This window comes from Andrographis paniculata, unplaced genomic scaffold (assembly GCF_009805555.1).
Source record: "Andrographis paniculata isolate CXL003 unplaced genomic scaffold, ASM980555v1 Contig62END, whole genome shotgun sequence".
NCBI lineage: Eukaryota > Viridiplantae > Streptophyta > Magnoliopsida > Lamiales > Acanthaceae > Andrographis > Andrographis paniculata.
The window spans coordinates 6564692-6582087 of NW_026137598.1; the positions used below are offsets into that span (position 1 = coordinate 6564692).

Consider the following 17396-nt stretch of genomic DNA (forward strand, 5'->3'; position numbering starts at 1 on the left):
AATCAAAATTAGTTTTTGTATATATTGCTTTTTTTTTTTTTTTTTTATTTATTTATTATGACGTGGGGATTCCTACCCCAATCGAACCTAATAATATGCAAACTAAGCTCTGGGCTCGACAGGCATTCAATAAGAACTCAGAAGGCTTGTTTATTCATTTCAATTACAGCTCCGTAATTAATTTAAACAAAGTTTTGATCTTGAAAATAATAGTTCTTTTTTTTGTTTGCTTTTTCTGGTACAATTTGTTTGTTTGTTTTTTAATCACATCTGGTATTAGTTTTGTTTGGTTTGGGATTGTGTAATAGTAGTTTGATATTATATTTTATAAGAGAAAAATTTATATGTTTTTATTGGAATTATATGCAAAAAATATATACATATATACATATATATATATATATATATTGAAAAAACAGAAATTAAAATCAAACACAGTATGAATTTGATTAACATTAAAATAACTGAACTGAGTATGAGCTCATTTTAAATTAATATTTATGGAGTACTAAATGCGGGCGGTGTTTTCATTTCTAATTATTTTTTATTTCTTAAATTATTATTTATTTTAAAATTCTCAATAAACATATATATATATATATATATATATAATATTATATTTAGTTATTTAATTTCAAAAGTTCAAAAACAGAGATAATTTGGACCATTTTGTCTACATTTCCCCCTTATTCCTGACATAATAAATCCATTTATGTTTCAAATTTTGGAGCTGATTATGCAAGAAAGATATTTGAATTTTTTATTGATAAGAGTCATAAAGTTTCATTTGATTGACAAATCCCACAAATAAATATATATACTAGTGCTAATAAAATGCATAAAAAGAATATAAAGAGAAAGCTAAAAATTAATGATCAAAGAAAATTTTAAATAACTTGTTTTTTTTGAGTAAAAATAAGAAAAGAAAGCATGATGAATTAGAATAAAAGGGTTTTCAAAACATTATAGGTTTATTTTTTTATTAAAAAAAAAAAAGAAAAAGAAAAAGCAAGAAACTCATAGTAGTATTAGAGATTTTTATCACTCTTAACTTAGGAATAAATCATTTAATTACATCCTTACACAAATGTCCCATAAATTTCCAATCACCATTATCACTTATATAATCACCCCACTTCTTGCATTGTACAAAAACACATATTACACACACATACATATATATATATATATATGTGGATGTTGTCCTAAAAGAAAATAGATTTCGATTTATTTACCTTGATCATATTCCTCAACACTTGTCTATAATTTTTCACCATTCTCCTCCACTTTAATGATTTACCATCTTCGCCAATTTTCCTCACCACCATTTTCATCTCACATTGGGAATTTTGATTTTGATGATCTTCTTGTCTTCGTTGTTGTTCTTCGTCTTTAAAGTGTTGCGCCAATGAACATCTCCCTTCAATAAGATCTTTCAAGTTATTCTTTGGTTGTTGATGATGACAATTATAATTGTTGTCCCGATCATCCTCCGATGATTTTTCTATTGCCAAGTGATCCGAGGACTCGAATTCCTTGTCGAACTCTTCTTGGGCCCCTATATTGAGGGTGTTAGGCTTCCTTGTTCTTCTTGACATTGAGATGTTGTAATGGGACTTTTCCATTACTTTAGGGTTGTTTGATGATCAAATGAAAGGATTAATTTAGTCGAAGATAAATGGGATTGAGTTTAGGAGAGTGTTTTTGGTTTGATTTATTAAAGGGTTTTTGAAAAATTGTATGTATGTGGTGAAATGTCATTTTATTTTTGGTTGGTGTATTCCAACAAAATTGATGAATCAACCTCTTCAACTAAGGATTAATTTTCACACTACTTATGAGAGTAATTTCTTGATATTAAAATCAAAATGAGTTAATTCTTTTATGTGTACTCAAATTCACCAAATTTGTTTTCTATAGAAAGAGCTTTTGGGTGTATTTTACATGTCACACTTACATATAACATTCATAGTAATGAGAAAAATAAAATAAACTTAACTATGTATAATTTTATTATGATGCTAATTTAAAGTCATCTAAAAAACTTAAAAAATAAAAAAAATCTAATGTCAAGTCAATATAATCATAGTACTCAAGCTTGATTAGGAAAGTATTTATTTTAAGTGTGATTTTATTTTCTTAACTATGCAATATGACAATTTCTATAAAAGTATCTTATTATTATTATTATTATTATTATTATTATTATTACAAAATATTGTATTTAAACTACTATTCAATTTAAAACTCAAAATCAAACCGACTATTCATTTTGTATTTGGTTTATATATGTGTGTATATATAATGCTAGGGGTTTATTTGGTTTTGTTTTGAATTTAAATTTTAATTTAAATAAAATTTTGATGTAATAATTATATATATATTTTTTTTATTAAAAATTGTGCCGATTAAATATATAGTAAAATTATTTATTTGAAATAACAAACAAATTTTGATCATGGTTCCCAATGAACATTTTAATTATTCACTCTACCGTTAACAATAACACTAATTAATTATCTCATAAATTTATCATATTAAAATAATATTTAAAGTAAATATATATATATATATATATATTAAAAAAACCAAGCAAATCTTTATTTTCAGGCACAATAAGTACAAATAAATCACCTTTTTGATGGAATATATATGAATATTATTTTCATAATGCATATTTCAGTACATAGATTCGATTTTTTTTCACTCCAATGAGACGTTTTTTTGTCTTTTCTTTTCTATAAAAGAGAAAAATCATATATAAATAATTTCACTAGAAATGAAATCTTTAAGTATAGGGACTGAACTAAATAGTAAATGTTCAATCCGACTTTGTTTATGTAAGATCTTGTTTGGTCTCCTATTATTTAATTATTTTTTCTCCACAAAATTATTAATTCAAACATCTTTATTGTATAAAAAAATAAAATTTTATTTTAAATATCACATAAAAACACATATTCATATAACTTCAAATATTACATTAATTTAAATTCTGTTATCATTTAATTTTCAAACCTCAAACTCAAATGAAACCTTTTTTTCGTTTTGTACTATGCCTTTTGAAAGCCTATATCGCATTATTATTATTCTTATTATTATTATTATTATTATTATTATTATTATTCTTGAAAAGTATTCATATCCAAAATATTTCCTAAATTCAAAACAATTTTCTTAGCTTAATATTACTCCCTCCGTCCCAGATACCGTGTCCGCTACACTGTAGACACGGTATTTTAGGGGTTGTAATTAGTAGATAATTAAGAATGTATTAGTGAAAATAATTATCCTATAATATAAATAATTATAAATTAAGATTAAAATAACTAATTAGTTTAATTAACATTTAAAAAAATAAAATTTAAAAATTTAAAATGAGATTAAAGTGTGTAATATTTTCCAAAAAAAAAAAGTGACATGGTACATGGGACGGACAGAAACGGCAATGTGGACATGGTATCTGGGACGGAGGGAGTATTACATATTACTCCATCCGTTCCACATTTGATGTCTGGTTCGTAGACACGAAAATTTAGGATAAATATAATTAGTAGATAATTAATAATGTATTAGTGAAATAATTATTCTATAATTGTAGATTAGAATTAAGATAACTAATTAGTTTAATTAAAATTAAAAAAAAATTTAAATTAAAAAGTTTAAAATGAGATTATAGTGTATAATCATTTTCCAAAAAATGAAAGTGACATGAGATGTAAGACGGACAAAAACGGCAATGTGAACATATTAGGTGAGACAGATGGAGTATTATTAGTATTATTATTATTATTATTATTATAAGTATGATTATAATTTGACCAAAATGTTATGTTAGTTGGCTAAAATATATGATTAGTTGAGGATTTGTAATTTATTACCTAATTTAGTAAATAGGAAATTGGTTTGTGTGAGTTAGTTGTGAAATTGTTACAACTAATCATATTATTATTGCAACATTAAAATTAAACATGATAATGTTTAGGTCTTTTAGCACATATTAGAAGAATTATTAATAAATCATATCATTATTATGTACACATTAATAAGTGATTTTGTTATGCCTAAACTAATTGGGATTTGAATTAAATTAAATTAAATAACGTTACTACTTCAACTTCAAATAAAATGCATCGATTAAGCTTCTAATTTAAATAATCCTGTATACGCATGAATAAATGAATATTAAATTTATTTAATATATATTAATAAGCCTGATTTATTAGTGTAATTATTTTAATTGTCCTTATTATTCGAATTTCAGGAATTGAATAACAAACTGTTAATAAGAAAAAAAATATACAAAAGCCCATGAAGAGCTGCCGACGAAAGTTTTGAACACTCCCGGGATCCGAAGTCCACGCTCGATCAAAACCACACCAGTGAAGGGCACAGGCCCCGAAGTCCCGGCGCTCTCAATTAAAGAGTCACTGTCACTCGATTGCAATACATTTAAGTCAATTGGACAAAAATTGCACCAACCAGGCGGGGTAAAATCGTATTTTCACACAAAAACTTTTTGCAGCAGTAGAGATGTCTCTTTCAGAATTTACTAATTTATGATACATTCTGCGTCTTACTACTCGTATCTCATTTCCTGAAAACACCGTGGACCTCAAGACCCGTAGAACCTAACAAGAGTAAAATGCCGTGGGCAGGACCTGAAGACCCTGGACCGTATAAAAAGATGAGCAACCTCGTCGTCTACGCTCATTTGTCCTCCCCTTCAGCTTTACCCACTGCCACCTCACGAGAGAAGAAATCACATCCCGAATTGACACGTGTCCCAATGGTGACCCTCCCCAGGCCCTTTTTGAGATTCGGCCTGGCCCCCCTACCCCCACCCCCACCCCACCCCGACTTCCTCACCTGGTAATGGCGGATCGGAGGAGAAAACCCTTTTGTTTGATTTCTTACAGCTAAAACTAATTCTTAGTATTTCTAGTTAATGTTCCGTTGAGGATATCCATGGCTTCTCTCACACCTGGAACTCTCCAGAAGCTCTTACAAAACGCCGGTAATAAAGACTTCAAGCCCGCCGGCGAACACCGCTCCCCTCTTCTTCAGGCACGCTTTTTCAAACTTTCAGTCTTCTTCTCCGGTGAAAAAAAATAAAAACATCAAATCTTTCCTCCATTATTTCAACTTGGGCTAGGTTTTCCGACAAAAAAAAAAGGTTCTTACATTTGGATTTATTTATTTGCATTTTCTTGCGTATTTTAAATTCTTGGCAGGTGATTAGCATTGTGCCTTGCTTAGGAGACGATCCATGGAAGAGCAGGGGATTTTTTCTGAGGGTTTCAGATTCATTACACTCAGCCTACGTTTCAGTGTCGGAAGAAGACGTGGAATTGATTCTTAGCGACAATGTCCAATTAGGGCAGTTTGTTCATGTATCTTGGGTGGATTCAGGTTCCCCTGTTCCTGTGCTTCGTGGAATAAAGCCGATTCCGAAGAGAAGGCCCTGCGTCGGAGACCCTAAGGATTTGATTTCCAGTGATTTTCTCAACGCCAAGAAGGTTGTCGAAACCGCCGGTAATAAGACGGCGCCGAAATCCGCCGGAAAAGTTAAGAAAGTTAGTGAGAAAAGTAGCAATGTTAGAAGGCTTTCTTTCGGAAATTCGAAGGTCGCCGGCGGCGAAGGGAGGAGGTTGAGCTTGGATTTGGCGAGGAAGGGGTGGGATTCGAGCCCGATTCGCGACAAAATTGGAGGGAAAATCACGACGAGGATCAAATATAAGGATGATTCGTCGAATTCGGACAATGTGAGTTCGATAGCTTGTTTGGATTGTTGTCGTTTGGTCGAATTTCGAATACAAGGATTTGGTTATATTAAATGATCGGTTTCATCTAAAAGCTTGAGCTGATATGAAATGCAAGTATCGATCTTTGCAGGTTGTGGCGAGGGCGGAGGATTCGCCGAAGACCTTGCCTCTTAAGACCAAGAATGTTATTACAGCCTCGCCGAAGGTTCTAACAAAGCCGCCGGTGAGAAGTGTTCGATCATCATCGGATGACAACGATCCTATTCGTCTGAATAAAGTGCTCGTGAATTTGCCTGAAAGGAAGACGCAGTGGGATGCGCTCCCGTCTATGATATCTAACCTCGGGAAGGTAGTTTTGAACGCCGATTGTCGATTGTTGATTCGTATGCTCGTAAATTCCGATATTCAATTAACGACGAGTCGAGCCCGTTTGTTTGTTTTCAGGAAGTTGGAAGCTACAAGAATCTCGCGTTCGCCTACGCAGCCAACGCTTTGGAGGAAGCGTCGATTTATGAAGCCGTCATTCGATGCATGAGGTATAGCAACGGTTTTTTTTCTAGTGAAGTATCTTTATTACAAGCGCGAGTTGTCTCGACGAATTCCCGTCCCCTGTTTATGCAGCACATTTGCAGAGCTATGCGAGTTGTCTAGGAATCGCACTGCTGGTCCGCTCGTCAAACAGTTCCTTAAAGTATACGAAAACATAAAGACAACGTCTAAACACATCTCGTCAATGATACATTCAAATCGAGACATCTCTAGCGCGGGGATCGTCGACAATTCTACTCGTAATAACACAACCGCATCGCTGTGGATCCGCGCAGCTGTCCAGACAGAGCTCTCGAAATTCTCCTTGTACTCGAGAGGAGATGACGAAAAGGGTCACTACATCATTGTCGAAAACAATGCTCCGGAGGAAAGTCGGTTGTCCAAATCCAAAAATATCGTAAAAAAGCCCGTCTCGAAGTTTAAGGAAACGTCGAGAGCAGATTCCCGGCCCGTCAATTGGGTGTCGGGTTCGGGACTAAAGCAGGCGGCGGAATTAGCCGAAGCGCTATTGTCGTCGTCCCGATCGTGGTTCTTGGATTACCTCGAGAAGTCTTTGAGCAACGGGTTCGGTTTGGGCAGGGACGACGGGTCGAGCGCCGGGATCCTTCTCGGGCAGCTGAAGAGCGTGAATCGATGGTTGGACGAGGAAGGGAGCCGGGGGGATGCGAGGATCGGGAGGTTGAAGAAGAAGCTTTACGGGTTCTTACTCGACAGTATGGCGGAGACTCCAGTGGCGGCGGCGAGCCGCCGGAGGTAGGTGGGTAAGTTAGTTAGATTAAGTAGGAGAATGCTAACTTAGGACAAGTTATAACGTTGGTAGATATTGATCCCACGTTTGGGCTGTTGGAATTGAATTAATTAATCTCTAGTAATTAATTCATCTTTTGAAATTTTTTGAGTTAAAATATGAACAATTTATCATACAATGAATTCTGTATTAATTATTGATTAATTTGAACAATATTTGTATTTTTTCCGTAAGATGTTTATTGATATAATACATTATTTATCTAATATTATTTCAATAATTTATACGAAGAGCAAAATTGAATGTGTGTGACGAGTTTGTGTGGATCGAATGCCTTCCCACATTGCCTGCATCAATTGAAGTATTATTTATAATAATTTCAATATATAAATATTTAATACTATTGTTATAATGTAATAATTAAAGGACTTACGAGCAAATAGGCAACTTCATCATTTGGGTTTTGTCGTTAAATAATTCGCCAGTCCTCTTATCGCTTCTCTTGCTGAAAAAAAAAAAAAAAAAAAAAACGTTTTCTTTTAAATTTCTTTTAATAATTATGAAAAATAGAAAATGAAATAATTACCAGAATGTGAATTTAGGGTTTTCCGATTGGGAGATGATGATCTGAGTGGAAGCTGTAGAGAAACACTTGATGTGGACGATGAAACCGTCAGCTCTCCTCTTCTTCCTCTGCTGTATCATCTTCTTCATCTTCACTTCTCCACGTCTCTTATTATTATTATCAGAGGCACCACAGTCCATCAGATTCCTGAAACCTGCAAGCAACGGACATTTCTTCTTCTTCTTCTTCTTCTTCTTCTGCTGCTTCGTGCTGGTGAAGATCTGATCCTCGTGGCTTTCCAATGGAGGTACTACTGATGCTGCAAAATAATAATCTGAGGTTGCACTGATCCATGAATTCTTCATTCTCCCCATTTCAATTCTAAGAATTGATCTATTTTCAATTTGGGGAATGATTCTGATCGAGATCAGTTAGTTAGGGAGGCCGATCGAAGGATGTGAATTAACCCTAATTTCATTTATTTGTAAATATATATAGGAAGGTCAATTACATACATCGAATCAAGGATGTAATCCATATATTTAATCCAAACTGAAATGTTTTAAACATAGATAATTTGATTTGTATTTGAATGTGATTTTGTCAGAATTTTCTCAATTTTAATTCGAGCAATGGATAGGTATGTTTCTATGAAAGGAAATTTGGCTAAATTTTTTAATTTTGTATGAGATACGAGTGATCAGGTTATTTACTTTTTCCAGAAAATCTCCAATATCTAGCCTTATCATCCAATTGGGAAATTTTATTTTATTGTTTTAAATTTATAATTGTTAAATAAACTATGTTAATTGTGATAATTTTATTTAAATTTTGTTTTTTTTTTTTTTTGTATAATACGAGGAACTGGTGGTGTTAGTAATATATAAAAAAAAAAAAAAAAATTATGCTGAATATATATATATCATATTATGTGTGTATATTTGTATTTCTTTAATAATTTCATTGGAATATTATCAAATCACATACTGTATGTGTATTGCATGTAAATTCATTGGAGAGTAAATATTCAAATATTAGAGATGATTTTGTTCCATTTTCATTGCTTTTAATTGTAACACATTCATAGGGATAGATGGACCCGGAAACATCTGGATTTGAATGAATGACCTCTTACATTTACAAGTTAATTCCCCGAACTAACAGACCATCACTTACAAGACATTTGATGATAATTAATATTATTACAAATGCTAACACATTGCAACTATCAAAACTCGTCCCTCGAATATTATTGAGTATCCTCCATTTAGATTTGATGTTTGAAACTTTCTTATCTATAAGGTATGAAGAACTATTTCACTTACAACTAATTAGTTTTAAGTTAGAATCATAAATTCCCTCTTAACGTATATATTATATATAATGATTTCTTGAAATCTTGACAATAGACAGACAAGATATCAAAAGTTGCAAGAAACCAAATCACAAACCTGAAATATCCAGCAACCCTCTAATTTACTTCGACAGCTGTTTATCTACTATCTTCGCCTTTCCGGCCCCCGGACCAGAACAAACTGTACCTCTCCCCCCTGGCCCGGCCCGAATCCCTTAAAGCTAGACATTGAGATTTGGTGGCATGTCTATTTATGTTAAGTCAACAAAGTGTATTATGTGGAGAGAGCAGGTTTATGCTCAGTGCTTCAAGTTAAGCAAAACTTAATCAACCTTGACTTCTCCCAATAACAACACAAAAAAATCTGTAATTTTCTTGCACTCAATCATCTCTGTAATTGATTCACAATTTCACCTATAAAAACACCTCATGAACGTTTTAACTCCAACCCCATCAAATAACCATAATAACCCACATTGCATACATTCTTCTCCCAACACCTTTCTGCACCAATGTCATCTCCAACCCGGGCCATCGCCATCGTTGCCGCCGCCGCCATTTTCATCCTCCTTGTGGCTGCGCCGCCATCTGCAGCGTTAACGTGCAGTGACGTGCTCAAGGACATGAAACCGTGCATCACCTACCTCAAAAGCGGCAGCGGGATGCCCCCCTCGGCTTGCTGCACAGGGGCCGGTAATCTGGCCTCAGCTGCCACGACCACTGCCGACAAACAGTCAGCTTGCGCCTGCCTCAAGAACGCGGCAAAAAATGTTACGCCGAAGCCCGAGCTCGCAAAAGCCCTTCCGGGGAACTGTGGGATCTCACTCCCTTTTGAAGTTTCCCCAAATGTTGATTGCACTAAGTATGTTTTAATCTTACCAGCTTCTATTATCCTTAATTTAGGGCCAATGTTTGTTCTGACATTATGAGAGTTATTCTATGGCTGTGCAGGGTTACCTGAGGCGATTGGGAATGGTCGAGGTTGTACTGAGGAGGCAGAGAGTCTAGAGGTTTGATCAAGATGGAATAAACAGGGGATCGATCTTACATCGATCCTCCTATATAGTTTGTGTCGAATAATTAAATGTATGTTCTATTTGTCCTGCGGATTGACTATATGCATCAATGTCCTATCTTTCTCTGCCTCAGAATTTCGCCTACTCTAAATCCTTATTTACATGGGACGATGACAACTAACTTACACCTAGAAAAAAATCACGTAATAAAATCTTGCCAAGGCGACGAATCTACTATGCAAACAAACATCTCATTGCAACAAGAACAGGTAATTAGTAGACATAATGAACGCATGCATCCCTAAAGCCGAATTTTCAGTCAAATCAAGTTAATAATGCATTAACTGGCTGCTCAACATGGTGGGGGGGGGGGGGGGGGGGGGGGGGTTGTTTGGAATATCATACTACAGTAAAATAATTGTAAAACAGGAATTAGTCTGCAGAATAAGTGTCACATTTGTCTGTCACATAATCGATCAGCCTTACCACTATTTTTACGAAATTTCCTGTCGGTTTGTGCACATCAGCTATCACAACACTATACACAAAGAAAGTCCCGATGCTGCTGCTTGTGCGAACTTGGTCAGTTTTTAAATTGGATTGCACCGAAGATTTTTCTCATAGAACTCAATCAGCTGCACAATGACAAAAGCATCAAGAACTTAGATACACTGTATACACACCAGCTGTTGAAATTAAAAATTTTAAAGGGAGCACTTGCCAAGAGAGGATTGTTAACTTTCAAGAATTTGTTATCGACTATAACTTTGGTTCCATCAGACCTGCAGCCGCCATGGAAACACATGAGACTTGAGAGAAAAGAAAATCAATATGAATGCATGCATCCCTAATTTGTGGACATCCAAGAAAATATACAAGAAAAAAAGAAACTCTAATGCATGGGTTTGCTACACCAAAAACAATGAGAATCGAGCAAAAGTCAACATCCCTAATTATTGTATGCTCATAGTGTCATGCAAATTCTTCGAAGGAAAGAAATTCATATCTTTCTAGTTTTAAAAAAGAAATTGGCAAACCAAAACTCCAAAATGAACCAGATATTTCAGTACAACTTCTATAACCAAACTTGTCTTGGTTTAGCCGTTCTTGCTATTAAAAAGTGGCCCATGTAGGAAAATGGATCAAAAAATAGTCCTAATGCAACTATTATCTGCCTCTCATAATTATTTATACAAAAATCAAGTACATATATACATACATGCCCACATACAAATTTATGCACTTTAAGAAACTAATTATATACTGTATTAGTATCTTTAAAATTAATATTTACAATACACCGAGACTCACATAGAACTCCCAGTCCGCGATTACAAAGCATCAATCAGTATCATAAAAATTGGCATATAACCTTCGCATTAGTAACAAATTTGTCTAAGAGGATTCTGTTGTCATGTTACACTAAGCAACAAGACACTTCTTACAGAATAGAACTAAAAGGAAAAGTATGTAAAGGATATCAAATTTCTAACACTAGAAAAATAATAATACACAATTACCAAAAATCCAAAAAATTGTCATTATTTAAATTAATTTTTAACACCTTGCCTCACAACATTCTGGATATTGTGATGAAAATTAAGTGGCTGCGCTAAAAACCAAGTATCAAGCATGTGTCAGGGAGAAATAAAGATCACTCATTGGATCCTTAGAACATGAACTTACTGCCTACCAATGTATGACTAAGAAAACTAATAAATGCTCGTGGGATACAAAGCTTTTTATTGTACTCCAGGTCCAATACAGGAAATTCCTAGTAGATAATAAGATACTTGTTGGAGTTAGATATGATATTTATTACTCCCTCCGTCCCACATACCGTGTCTGTTACACTGTAGATACGGTATTTTATGAGGGATATAATTAATAGATAATTAAGAATGTATTAGTGAAAATAATTATCCTATAATATAAATAATTATAAATTAAGATTAAGATAACTAATTAGTTTAATTAAAATAAAAATAAATAAATTAAAAAATTTAAAATGAGATTAAAGTGTGTAATCATTTTCCAAAAAAGAAAAGTGATATAGAATGTGGGACGGACAGAAACGGCAATGTGGACATGGTATGTGGGACGGAGGGAGTAAAATTTATTTATTACCTTTAGAATTTCCTCTTAGCATATTAATTCCTAGTGAATCGTGATGTTTTTTATTTTTTAGTTTTGGTGGTGGAGGGAGTAAAAGCTATAGTTATTAAGACCATGGAGAATAGCCAAGATAATACATATTTTTCCATATACTAGAGAATAACAAGAGAAGAGGAAGCACAATCAGAAATAGAAACAGAGCAGGAGAAAATAATCCAAAAGAACAGAAAACTCGTGACCATGAATCATGTCCAAACTGAGAGATTAACATTTAAGTCATCCATCATGTTTGCCCAACAAGGGGATGTATTCAAATGTGATGGTGAAGTGTCTAGACACAAATTCGCGGAGTTTAAAGGGCATTTTGTGAGTCACACTCAACAATGATTCATGATGATCCTGGATAACATCCCAATACTTGTCGGATCCAGTTTACCAAATACCAACACATCTGTACTGATTTTCCACCAACCTACTTGAAGACAAACAATTGTTGATTCTTCCTTTACTTTCTTCTGATGTGAATGAGACATGTCTTGAAGAAGTTCATGTTAGGGAAATGAGCTCAGTATCACCTAGAGAGTTGCGCTCAGAAAATTGCCCAATTCAATGAGAACTCCTCGCTCTTGAAAATAACTCTGCTTTGTACTTTCCAAATTTCCTAAAAATGGCCTCACAGTGACTATTCCTAATTTCAGAGTATATAGTTTTATATGCAAGGCCTTGCCACTAGAGCACTTGATCTGGTCACCAAGATGGCCAAACACAAAAGATCCCGAGTCATAGAAACGACTTCAAATATGAACCAGAAAGGGACGAAGTAGGAAGAGATTTAAACAAGTTCTCTTTGAATCCACAATGAGATCAAACAAATTTAGTTATAATTTGATTTCATTAGCAAGTTGATCTTCATACTAACACGTTATAGAGTCACCCCTTGAAAGAAGAAGGATATCCCACCAACCGTTTAGGGCTCAAAATATTTTCCAAGAGCATGACAAAACTAACTATCCCTAACAAGCAATATAAGGAGCAACCTATGGGCTATGCCCACGATAGATAAAACAAAATCCTAGATTGAATTCAACCCAACTACTTAAACACCCTTTTTTCCTTTTAGTATAGACTATTAAGGATGTTCTTTTATGCTTTTAGTTTTATAGTTTTTATATTTTTTGTAGGCGAAAATAGTTTTTTCGTGTGATGGTTTGTATGAAAATAGGTATTTGATGCGATATTTTTACAAGAAACATAAAAGGATTGAATAGCAAAAAAATGAGGAATAAACACACAAAAGAACACAGCCTAAGTGTTTATTAGAATCCAAAATTTCTCTTAAATCAGGTACTTAATTAGTCTGTCATGATCTTGAGGGGATGTGAACTTTCTAGCAATGGCTAGTCAAAATGAAATGCTAAAATCAAAATGTTACGAGGCAAAAAAAAAAAAAACACTTTGAGTGTGATTTGTAGCAAAATATATTTTACATTCATTTTGCAAATAGAACAATTCCCCATTTCAACTTGAAGGGTGCTGATTTTTCCAGAATTAGTAATATTTTATTTACATATCATTATCTTTAGATCCCTTCCATTATATTAGTTCCTAGTTTATATTGTAATTTCACATTAGTGTTAGAATTTCAGCTGTGATTTGATTTCATTTCCAAATCTATTCTAGAATTTACAGTATATAAATGGACTGTTCAATTTGTTCTATTCAATAAGAAAATCTATCTTCTATTTTATTTCTTAACAGTACAAAAACACTTGTTTGCATAATTATGCTCCCTCACGACTAGTTAGATAGCCCTAATTTGACTGATTGTAGAATCTTGGATGATTGCTTGATTCATAGATGTTTAGATAACAAACCAAGTCAAAAAATTCATCAAACCAGACAGAATATAGCATATGCCAGTTTGTTGTCACACCTACTCTATTTGGCTGAATGATTATATTCCATACATTAAGTTTTTGAACCCATTCATTTTAGAAGACAACAAAAGTAATTTCATCACTCAAAAACTTATGCAACACAGCCCAGTTTGCTGTTCAACAGCAACTAAGAAGGATAAGAAATAAGAATGAGCTAGCAGTTTCTAAGAGAGTTACACATTTTACCAAATACAGGAATAAGAATGATCACAAGCAGCAATGAAAAATGAATACTGTCAAAGCAAGAGTACAAAGTTCAGAATTAGTTATCCAAATTAGAAACCAATAACCAAAGCCACCATTTTTTACTAACAGCACTGAAGATGTGTTGTGTTCACTTCAGAAACACAATTGCCAAACAAGAAAATCATGCTCTTTCTATGATAATTAACATCCATGGTATACCATAGCTTAAGGCACTTTAGAGTCATAAAACATGGCACACTAAAAACATCATAGAAAGCAAAACACCCACTTGCTTAAAATAAACAATAAAAAATATATACACACATAAAATTATATATTATCCGCCTTTTCAGTTCTTAACATAACAGAAATTTAGGCATACATGAGTAATTAGACACAGAATTGCAATACAGATTAAGTTTTGGATCAAAGTTAGGATCTGAAACTCTGTTCTGAGTGCTACGTAAAATATCAGAAATCATACAAAAATGACCAAAATCATGTTATTCATGGAAAAAGGACTTCAAGCTCAAGCAATTTCACTAGGTAAATGTCTGTAAAATGATCTGATAACACAACACAGGGAAGAAAAGGAATATTGAGAGAAAACTAGCAGAGCATGAAAAACAGAATGAATATAACAAGCGCACACAGATTATTATCCAATGTGTGGATTGACCATGAGAGAACATCATAGAGGGAAGATATTGTTACCGTAAATGCTAAGGCTTTCGTCAATTGAAAACTTTAGAAAGCATATAAACAAAGAAAGCTTCTAAATTACACCATAATGATCTGACTACGGCATTACCTAAAACAACTAGACAGATTGTATACCACACCGCATAATAAAAGCTATAAAGGTGTTAGAGCCTCATGTTTCCACACGCATTCACATTAGATGACGAAAACCATGGAACTTACATACCTCAGAGCCTCAAAGGCTAGTAGAACATCCTGGGCATTGTTTGAATCGGAAGCTCTGTAACTTATAGGCCTCAGAATTTGAGTGATGGTGCACAAGTTTCTCAGATCTTCAGACTTATCCTTGCAATTCGTATTGTTTCCATGAAATTCAGGATATTGAACACTAACAGGTACAAGCGAATTACAAGCGGAAACACCATTTGGTGAGTCATCAACGGCGTCAGTGGCCGGATCCTTCTTGAACCTCTTCACACAACCAGATTTCCTCTTTTTAGCTCCAGTGCACCGACCTAATTGCGCCGGATCCACTCCCTCAGTCTTCTTTGATCCGTTCACCATTGAATCTCCGCCTGCAGAGTGCCCACCTTGGGATGTCAAAGCAATCCTACCAGCCTCTCCTGTGTTCGTCATCGCCGTTGTTCCTTTCAGTTCACAGAGTTTCAAATCCAGTTTGCTTTGTTTCCTTTCTTCTTCTCTCATACCAGATCGCATTTTTGAGCCATTTTCATATACTTTCTTGTAGGTTTCAATGCTGCATTCCTCATTTATATTAGGCTCCCCACTCTCATTCGTAAACGACACGTCATTCATTTGGGAAAGTGGTGCAGACTCCTCAGAAAGCCGAATCACGTGGGCGGGCACATTGTAAGTGGCTGCAGCTGGAGAGCGATGCTGTGGCTGGGGTTGTTTTTTCTTGGTGTGAACATGAGTGATGCCAGCCTTGCGCTTCCTTTTGCGCGTTGACCGGCTTTTCCCAGCTTTCAAACTTTAGAAATGAACATTCACAAGAATCCAAATTCGGAAAGTAATATCGGCAAAATCATTAGTTTAGATTGCAAATACACAATCATCTAGCAATTAAAACCATAAAAAGCACATAAAAAATGAATCATAAATAAACCTTTCTTCAAATGCTTCGATGAAATCCGAACATTGCAACAGATTCTCCACCGGCTCCCATGTATTTTCCGCCTCGGACCAGCCGCGCCTTCCAAAAGGGGCCAGCAATAATAAAATCAGCAAAAGACAAACATCTTATCCACCTTATTTCAACACAAACCAATTCCCACCATTTTCAAGTAAGCATTAAAACAACCATAAACCATCATCCCAAAAGAGTTGCAGAGATCACTCACCATTTGATAAGATACTGCACTTTACCCTTCCATTGCCGCAAGCATTCCAAATTGCCCACCAAAACAATGACATTCGCCACAACCACAAATCAAATTCAGTAAAATCACCAACACATAAATCTCCATCTATAATCTCTACTAACGGAACGCAATGTTAAAAAAATAAATAAATAAAATCAAGAAATAAATAAACAAGATCAATTCACCTTCCGGACGCGCTTCCTCCGTACGGCCTCAATCTCATAGTACCCATCAGCTAGCTTCGTCCTCTCTCCATCCGCATCGTCGTCAATCTGCGCGCCCTCCGACTGCTCCAGCTCCCTCTCAGCTTCTAAATCCTCCTCGTCCCCATCTTCGTCTTCTTCAGCAGCCTCGCCTGCAACTTCGAGGTTGTCAATTTGCTCTTGGAATTTTCGCCGCCCGTCCTCATCCCCGGCGGCCGATGGAAGAGCGGATTGCTGCGGCTGCACGGAAGCAGTGTCGGAATTCCTCTTCTTCCCTTGTTTCATCTCTTCCGGCGTCGAGGGCTAAACCATTTCTGGAATTTTCAGTAGGCTTGTTTTGCTTTGCTTTGTTTGGTAATAAAATATTTTATAATTTTCCTTTCTATTTATTTTTATGCAAACTTCACAATCTCATTATTGTTAGAATTGGATTGTTTCTGATTTTTAATTTATTTAATCTCCCAGTCTTTAAAACTATACATTTTTTTCATTTTCTTCAATCCACACTATACATTTTGACTGCTCTGCAATGCATGTTATAGATAAATAGTTTTGTGGTATTCATTTAGTGAAAATGGCTGTAAAATATATATATATATATATATTTTTTAAAATAAAAAATTATTTAAATAGTATAAAAATAATAAATGTATATAATATATTAATTATTTTTTAAATATTTTTATTGAAATTGATAGAAGAACACGCTCTAAATGTATTTTTTTTTTTTTTAAAAAAAATTCAAATCAATATATTTTTCTATTTAAAAAAAGAAAGACAGTATAATTTTTTAATAAAATATAGTATATATAGTATTTAAATATAAACTTATATTTTATTTTAAATCAAATTTAAATCACTTAAACTTATTGTT

General features: G+C 34.1%; 4 protein-coding genes across 4 annotated transcripts; 2 read left to right on the forward strand and 2 right to left on the reverse strand.

Annotated features, from left to right (window-relative positions):
* Positions 1 to 4860: 4860 nt before the first annotated feature.
* LOC127260595 (uncharacterized) lies at positions 4861 to 7240 on the forward strand. Its single transcript, XM_051288407.1, has 5 exons — positions 4861 to 5067; positions 5235 to 5765; positions 5896 to 6114; positions 6210 to 6301; positions 6387 to 7240. The coding sequence occupies exons 1-5, from the start codon at positions 4969 to 4971 to the stop codon at positions 7069 to 7071; spliced, it is 1626 nt and encodes a 541-aa protein (XP_051144364.1). The 5' UTR covers positions 4861 to 4968; the 3' UTR covers positions 7072 to 7240.
* Positions 7241 to 7254: 14 nt separating this feature from the next.
* On the reverse strand, positions 7255 to 8089 carry LOC127260596 (uncharacterized). The gene is made up of 3 exons (XM_051288408.1): positions 7649 to 8089; positions 7496 to 7567; positions 7255 to 7409 (listed from the first exon to the last, which is right to left on the reverse strand). The coding sequence occupies exons 1-3, from the start codon at positions 7999 to 8001 to the stop codon at positions 7331 to 7333; spliced, it is 504 nt and encodes a 167-aa protein (XP_051144365.1). The 5' UTR covers positions 8002 to 8089; the 3' UTR covers positions 7255 to 7330.
* Positions 8090 to 9406: 1317 nt separating this feature from the next.
* Positions 9407 to 10388, forward strand: LOC127260947 (non-specific lipid-transfer protein 8-like). Its single transcript, XM_051289023.1, has 2 exons — positions 9407 to 9843; positions 9933 to 10388. Exons 1-2 carry the CDS (start codon positions 9494 to 9496, stop codon positions 9940 to 9942), a joined length of 360 nt encoding a protein of 119 aa, XP_051144980.1. The 5' UTR covers positions 9407 to 9493; the 3' UTR covers positions 9943 to 10388.
* A 24-nt stretch (positions 10389 to 10412) lies between these two features.
* Positions 10413 to 16888, reverse strand: LOC127260946 (chromo domain protein LHP1-like). Its single transcript, XM_051289022.1, has 6 exons — positions 16505 to 16888; positions 16299 to 16324; positions 16064 to 16150; positions 15164 to 15928; positions 10719 to 10779; positions 10413 to 10632 (listed from the first exon to the last, which is right to left on the reverse strand). The coding sequence occupies exons 1-6, from the start codon at positions 16805 to 16807 to the stop codon at positions 10588 to 10590; spliced, it is 1287 nt and encodes a 428-aa protein (XP_051144979.1). The 5' UTR covers positions 16808 to 16888; the 3' UTR covers positions 10413 to 10587.
* Positions 16889 to 17396: the final 508 nt, after the last annotated feature.

Coding starts and splice junctions, on each gene's coding strand:
- LOC127260595 (XM_051288407.1), top strand. CDS start 4,969: ATGGCTTCTCTCACACCTGGAACTCTCCAGAAGCTCTTACAAAACGCC. Junction 5,766..5,895: donor ATTCGTCGAATTCGGACAAT/GTGAGTTCGATA, acceptor CGATCTTTGCAG/GTTGTGGCGAGGGCGGAGGA. Junction 6,302..6,386: donor GCCGTCATTCGATGCATGAG/GTATAGCAACGG, acceptor CTGTTTATGCAG/CACATTTGCAGAGCTATGCG.
- LOC127260596 (XM_051288408.1), bottom strand. CDS start 8,001: ATGGGGAGAATGAAGAATTCATGGATCAGTGCAACCTCAGATTATTAT. Junction 7,568..7,648: donor AACCCTAAATTCACATTCTG/GTAATTATTTCA, acceptor TTTTTTTTTCAG/CAAGAGAAGCGATAAGAGGA. Junction 7,410..7,495: donor ATGAAGTTGCCTATTTGCTC/GTAAGTCCTTTA, acceptor CAATTGATGCAG/GCAATGTGGGAAGGCATTCG.
- LOC127260947 (XM_051289023.1), top strand. CDS start 9,494: ATGTCATCTCCAACCCGGGCCATCGCCATCGTTGCCGCCGCCGCCATT.
- LOC127260946 (XM_051289022.1), bottom strand. CDS start 16,807: ATGAAACAAGGGAAGAAGAGGAATTCCGACACTGCTTCCGTGCAGCCG. Junction 10,780..15,163: donor CTAGCCTTTGAGGCTCTGAG/GTATGTAAGTTC, acceptor TGGCGGCTGCAG/GTCTGATGGAACCAAAGTTA. Junction 10,633..10,718: donor AAGTTAACAATCCTCTCTTG/GCAAGTGCTCCC, acceptor GTCATTGTGCAG/CTGATTGAGTTCTATGAGAA.